A 7334-nucleotide genomic window follows, 5' to 3' on the forward strand; every position below is an offset into this window, starting at 1 on the left:
CTTACCACTCTTCTGCCGACAGACGGTAAGGGTTAAAAAAAAAAAGAATATCTGAGCAATTTTATTTGATCATTTCTTGCAATATAATGTCTAGACTTTTTTTTATCATAGCTTTCAGATAATCCAATAATTCTTAAATTTTCTCTCCTGGATTTATTTTCCAGGTCAGTTGCTTTTTCTAATGAGATATTACAAATTTTCTTTTGTTGTTTCATTCTTTTGATTTTGTTTTATTTTTTCTTGATATGTCATTAGTCATTAGTTTCTAGTTGTCCAATTCTATTTTTTTTGTGTGTGTGTGTCCAAGGTCACACAACAAGTTAGTGTCTGTTTATTAAAATCTTTCCCATCTAGTGTTTATTTCTTCTTTCCCATTCTATTATTCTGTTTCTCTGAAAAGAATAGCAGGCATGAGGAAGGTGGTTGGGGAATGTGGAGGCTGGAGCTCAACCCCCCAGGACACCCCAGTCTTCCATGGCTCAGCCCCTGCCTCTCAGGTTAAGTCAGGGATCAGGAGGGAAGGCTCCTCACAGGATGGAAACCACTTTCTTCTGGCTCCAAGTCTTTGTGGAACTGTTGACCATCAGAAATACCAGAGCCCCCCAATTCAGATTTACTGGGGTTTTCTACCTTCAGGGCAGGCCAGGGGATAGAATTCTCTGGGACTTATGTGCAGCAATTGAGGGCAAATCCAGGTAAGGGCAAAGGAATAAACAGAGGGGATAACTTACAATGGTCCCAGGGCTGAAAGGCTGAGACCTTCCCCCCTACACACACATACATACATACACAGAGACCAGTGACATGGCTGTGGGTGCCTCTTAGCCTAGGGGAGGCCCATGGAGCTTGAACAAGGAGTTAAGAGATAAGGCCATGAATTTCCCTGTTAACTTCTGGGAACCAAGGGAAATTATTGCCTTTGCAAGGGTTCCATGTCCTGTTGATGGAAAGATGAAAAGGACCTTCAAAGTCATCTAGTCTATCCCATTTTATAGACAGTAAATGATTTCCCAATTTTCCCGAGCATACACATAAATGGGGGAGTTGGTATTTCAACCAAGTACCTCTTTGCTACACACAATGCTGCCTTCCTTTTAAAAAATCTTGCTGGAGATGAGTGGGCAACACCTTCGTCTTCCTCAACAAAACTATTAAAATTGGGCTTAAAACATATCAAATTTCTCAAGTAGTAGAACTAATGAGGGACAAGGGAGGGGAGGAGGAATATTCTCACAGCAAACAAGAGACAGATTTAACTTCCCAGCTCTGTGAATGGAGCAGGGATGGGTGGAAATCAAACCCTAGTAGTGGCCTTAATTCCCATTCTGAGTTCCAGTTTGGTGATGAGTTCCCACTGGGGCATTCACCAACCAAATGGTTCTCTCCCTTCTAGGTCTTGCTTTCACCAAGGATAGGGCAGGGGTAGAGACTGCAGAGGGACTCTGGGTCTGGCCATCCCTGGGGAAGTTTCTGAAGGATAAAACTGTCTCCTGGCTTCTCTCATCTGTCTTGGACTTCTGGCTGTCTGAAGGCAGCCACAGGTCCAAAGGACAGGTTATCTGGTTGGTGGGGAGAAACAGGAGTGACCAAGTTGCCACCCCTGGGCTTCAATAACTGAGTGTGTTAGGGGCTGGAATGTGGCAGGGAAAGGCTGGGTTATGGATGGCTTGGTCTGGAATTCTGTCCTGGGGAAAGAGAGAAGAGATTTAGTTAGTGTGTCTGTTTTACTCCGTGTCAGTCTTTCTCTCTATATCTCAGTATCTTGGTAAATTAGCCTGTCTCTCTCTCTGTCTCTCTCTGTCTCTCTCTGTCTCTCTGTCTCTGTCTCTGTCTCTCTGTCTCTGTCTCTCTTTCTCTCTTTCTCTCTCTCTCTCTCTGTCTCTCTCTCTCCCCCCTGTCCAGTGTCTGCCTCTGTATTTGTTTCAGCATATCCTCTTTCTCTGAAAAGAGACTATGTGTCTATATTTGTCCCTTTGTGTGTGTGTATATGTGTGTGTGTGTGTGTGTGTCTATCTCTATAGGTGTGTGTGCCCCTAACGGCCAGGCTTGGCCTGATGGTCTTTGGCCAGGTAGTAAGAGGTCTCTGGGTGAGTGGAGGTCTCCTCGGAAAAGGTGTCCAGCAGGCTCAGACAAGTGCTACTTGCACTTGTGGATGTAGTACCCAGTGACGTAGCTGATGATGAAGATGACCCAGAACAGAATGATTCCACCTACCACCTTCATCGCAATGCCCAGCTTCCCGGTGCATAGTTTATTGTAGACCCGCTCACAGCTCGAGCTCTCCAGGGTTGACACACTGATGCTGACCTCATCCTGGATGTTGTTCCATCGGCTGTACTGGACAGCGCTCTCCTGGGGTTCCATCTTTCCAAGGTGGGAGTCAGTGAGAAAGGGCAGACCTAGAGTGGAGCCCAGATCAGGGCTGTGGTTCTCCTGATAGATGAAGACGCCGAGAGTCTTGGGAGATGGTGTTCGGTGGTGTGGAGGGGACGCGCGTGCTCTCTGTCTCTCTCCCTCTCCGTCTGTCTCTCTGCCTGGCTCACCTGAGATTCTCTACCTCTCCCCAGTGCCCCTTGGCTTCGGCCCAAGAGATGTCTCAGATGAAGAAGATTCTGCTTGGGTGCCTCTCAGGCCTTTGGCAGAAGTGGTTCGGGGTTTCTTCTGAGGCCACCAGCTCCTTCAATTCTAATTTTTAAGGAATAATTTTCTTCCATGAGCTTTCCTGTCTCTTTTTCCATTTGGCCAAGCCTGCTTTTTAAGCTATCATTTTATTCTTACATTGATTTCCTTTTTCTTCCCCACTTTTTCTCTGCTTCTCTTAACTCATTTTTGAAATCTTTTCTTAGCTCTTCTAGACCCTCAGATCTTAACATATTTTTCTATAAAATTTTACATGTAGATAATTTGCATTTACTGTCCCCTTCTGAATTTGTGCCTTGCTCTTCTTTGTCTCAATAAAAATTTTCTACAATTAGGGGTTTTTATGTTTACTCATTTTCCTAACCTTTTTCTTGACTTTTTTGGGGGGTCTCTATTCTTGGGATAGAAAGGGCACTTCTTAAACTTCTGTTTTTCTTTTTGCTACCCTAGTTCTATTTCTAGGTTTCTGCAATTTTCAGTCCTTCCAAGGTGGTATGATGGCTTGTGAGCTGGAAGTCCTGAAATCCACCTCCCAATGCAAATTCAATCACTCCCTGGGACTGCTGATGGCTTTCAGAGCTCAGAGAATTGTGAGGTACCCTTTGCTAGTGCTCAGGGTCTAACCACAGGCTTGGGCAGGGGCTTTTGGTCTCACTTTAGGCTGGACCATCTCAGACACACAGTTGACTTCATTGTCCTGGGATTTGTAACCTCACCTTAAGCTTGAGTAAGGGCTCTAAATGTTGTTCTGGACTTACACAGGTCAGGCACAATTTACTGCCTTGGACTGGTATTGTTTCTCCCTTTAGGCTTGCATTTCAGCTCCAAACCTCAATCTGGGACTACACAAACAACATGTACCAACCCTGCTGCTTTACATTGGGATTTAGGACCTCACTTCAAGCTTGAATGAGGGCTCTGGTCCTCTCCTTGGGCTTGCACCAGCTAGGTGCCTGCCAAATGCTTTTTGCTGGGTCTTGGTGCCTTGGTTTTGGCTTAGACAGGGTCTCAGAGCCAATTTGGCTATGAATATTTTTGAACAAACATTTTTATTATCTGTTTGAGGTACAAAGGTATTAGAGGTATATCTGGATAAAGGGGCATGCATTAAAAAAAAACAAAAATAATTCTAAATTGCCTTCCAAAATAATTGGATCAGTTCGCAACTCTACCAGTAATGCCACATTTTTTTGCCACATCCCCTCAAACATTTAATTTTTCATTTACTGTAATATTGGCTAATCTCCTAAATGTGAGGTGGTACATCAGAGATGTTTTGATTTGCATTTCTCTAATCAGCAGGAATTTAGAAAAGTTTTTTGTGTGATTAATGATAGTTTTGATTTCATCATCTGAAAACTGCCTATTCATGTCCCTTGATTGTTTTTCACTTGGGGAATAGCTTGATTTCATGGATATTTAACTTAAGTTCCCTATAAATTAGAGAAATTAGATGTTTGGAAGAGATTTCTGTTATAATTTTCCCCAGTTTATTTTTTCCCTTCTAATTTTTGTTGCATTGGTTTTGTTTCTACTAAAACTTTTTAATTTAATATTATCAAAATTATTGATTTTATATCTTGTAGTGTTTCCTGTCTCTTGCTTGGTCTTAAATTCTTTCCTTTCCCATAAATTTGACAGGCATTCTCTTCTAAATTCACCTAATTTATTTATGATTTTACTCTTTAGATATGTCATTTACCCATTTTGAATTTATATTGGCATAGGGTGTAAGATGTTGATCTAAACCTAATTTTTCTGATAATCTTTTTTAATATTCCCAGCAGTTTTTGTCACATAGTAAGTTCTTGTTCCAAAATCTGGGATCTTTGGGTTATCAATATTAGCTTACTGAGGTCATTTACCTATACTCTATTCCACTGATCTACACTTCTATCTCTTAGGCAGTACTATATTGTTTTGATGACCACTGCTTTGTAGTACAGTTTAAGATCTGTTATTGGCTAGGCCAACATCCTTTACTTTTTTTTTCATTAGTTCCCTTGACATTCTTGTTCTTTTGTTCTTCCTGATGAACTTTGTTAAATTTTTTTTTCTAGTTCTATAAAAAAATTTTTTTGATAGTTTGATAGGTATGATACTAAATAAGTAAATTAGTTTAGGTAGGATTGTAATTTTTATTATATTAGCTGATCCTACACATGGGCAATTAATGTTTTTCCAGTTGTTTAGATGCAGTTTTATTTGTGTGAAAAGTGTTTTGTAGTTTCATTCATATAATTCCTGAGTTTGTCTTTATAGATCAATATTGAAATATTTTATTTTGTCTGCAGTGATTTTAAATTTCTAACTCTTCCTGCTTATTTTTGTTGGAAATATATAGAAATACTGGTGATTTGTGTGGGTTTATTTTGTATCCTGCAACTTTACTAAAATTATTAATTATTTCTACTAGCTTTTTAGTTGTTTTTCTAGAATTCTCTAAATATGCCATCATATCATTTGCTAAGAGTGATAGATTAGTTTCCTCATTGCCAACATTAATCCCTTCAATATCTTTTTCTTCTCTAATTGCTACCACTAGCATTTCTAATACAATAATAAGTAATAGTGGCGATAATGGGCACCCTTGCTTTACTCTTGATCTTCACTCCTGATTGGGAAGACCTCTAACTTCTCTCCATTACAGATGATAATTGCTGAGAGTTTTAAATGAATACTGTTTATTATTTTGAGGAAAGGGCCTTCTATTCCTATTCTTTCTAGTGTTTTTAATAGGAGTGGGTGTTGTATTTTCTTGAAGGCTTTCTCTGCATCTATTGAGATAATCATGTGATTTCTGTTAGTTTGATTATTGATATGGTCAATTATGTGGATGGCTTTCCTAATGTTAAACAAGCCTAACATTCCTGGTATAAATCCCACTTGGCCATAGTGAATAAGCCTTGTGATGATTTGCTGTAGTCTCTTTTCTAGTATTTTATTTAAGATTTTTACATCTATGTTCTTCAAGGAGATTGGTCTGTAGTTTTCTTTCTCTGTTTTTGGTCTTCTTGGCTTCGGCATCAGTACCATATTTTGTGTATAAAAAGAATTTGATGAATTGGTTTCTTTGCTTATTTTGTCAAGTATTTTGTGTAGTACTGGGATTAGTTGTTCTTTGAATGTTTGATAAAATTCATTTGGGAATTCATTTGGCCCTGGAGATTTTTTTCTTAGGGAGTTCCTTGATGGTTTGTTCAATTTATTTTTTCTGTGATGGGGTTATTTAAGTATTCTATTTCCTCTTTTGCTAATCTAGGCAATTTATATTTTTGTAAGTATTTGCCCATTTCACTTAGTTTGTCATATTTATTGCTATATAATTGGACAAAATAGATCTTAAAATTGCCTAAATTTCCTCTTCATTAGAGGTGAGATAACCCTTTTAATTTATAATAGACTTAATTTGGTGTTCTTTTTAAAAATGAGATTAACCAATACTTTATCTATTTTATTTGTTGTTTTTTTTTTCCCAAAAGAACCAGCTCCTAGTCTTATTTATCAGTTCAATAGTTCTTTTACTTTGAATTTTCTAAATTTCTCCTTTGATTTTCAGGATTTCCAATTTGGTCTTTATCTGAGGATTTTAATTTGTTCTTTTTCTAGATTTTTTTTTGTTTGTTCGTTTAGTTGTGTGTCCTATTCATTGATCTCCTCCCTCTCAATTTTGTTGCTATAGACACTCAGGGATATAAATTTTCTCTTAGTACTGCTTTGGCTGTCCCCCAAATTTTGATATGTTGTTTCCTCATTGTCATTCTCTTCAATCAAATTAGTAATTGTTTCTATGATTAGTTCCTTAACCTACCATCTTTGAAGGATTAGATTATTTAACTTCCAATAAATTTTTATTTTACCTCTCCATCAACTCTTACCAATTATAATTTTTATTGCATAATGATCTGAAAATGTGCATTTATTACTTCTGCTCTTTTCAATTTGTTTGTGATATTTTTATGGCCTAATACATGGTTGATCTTTGTATATATGCCATGTGCTGCTGAAAAGAAGGTATATCCCTTTTTGTCCCTATTCACTTTTCTCCAGGTATCCATCAATTCTAATTTTTCTAAAATTTAATTCATTTCTCTTACTTCTTTCTTATCTTTTTGGGTCAATTTGTCTATATCTGATAGGGGAAGATTGAGGCCCACCACTAGTATAGTTTTACTATCTATTTGCTCTTTAAGCTCCAATAGGTTTCTCATTTAAAAATCTGCATGCCATACATTCGGTGCATATATGTTGAGTACTGCTATTTCTTCATTGTATATACTGTCTTTTATCATGATGTAATTACCTTCCTTAATCTCTTTTTATCAGATCTATTTTTGCTTTAGCTTTGTCTGAGTTCATGATTGCTACTTCTGTCTTTTTTCCCCCTCAGTTGATGCCTAATAAATTCTGCTTCAGCCTTTTAGGTTTACTCTGTGTGTATGTCTACTTGGCTAAAATGTTTTTATTCTAAAAAAACTTATTGTAGGATTTTGGTTTTTAATCCTTTCTACTGTCTACTTTCATTTTATGGGTTCATCATATATATATATATATATATATATATATATATATATATATATATATAAAGATTTGTTTCTTATATTATATAGACTGGTACTCCTGAAGGAATAAAATGATTATATATATATATATATGTACATATATATATATATGTATGTGTGTATGTATATATA

The 7334-nt window shown here is 37.4% G+C and overlaps 1 protein-coding gene across 1 annotated transcript; it reads right to left on the reverse strand.

Annotated features, from left to right (window-relative positions):
- Positions 1 to 2057: 2057 nt before the first annotated feature.
- LOC123252123 (small integral membrane protein 1-like) lies at positions 2058 to 2364 on the reverse strand. The gene has a single exon (XM_044681508.1). It carries the CDS (start codon positions 2362 to 2364, stop codon positions 2137 to 2139), a length of 228 nt encoding a protein of 75 aa, XP_044537443.1. The 3' UTR covers positions 2058 to 2136.
- Between the last annotated feature and the right edge of the window lie 4970 nt (positions 2365 to 7334).

This window comes from Gracilinanus agilis, chromosome 6 (assembly GCF_016433145.1).
Source record: "Gracilinanus agilis isolate LMUSP501 chromosome 6, AgileGrace, whole genome shotgun sequence".
Taxonomy (NCBI): domain Eukaryota; kingdom Metazoa; phylum Chordata; class Mammalia; order Didelphimorphia; family Didelphidae; genus Gracilinanus; species Gracilinanus agilis.

Excerpts from the sequence above, each read along its gene's own strand:
- LOC123252123 (XM_044681508.1), bottom strand. The coding sequence starts at position 2,364 with ATGGAACCCCAGGAGAGCGCTGTCCAGTACAGCCGATGGAACAACATC.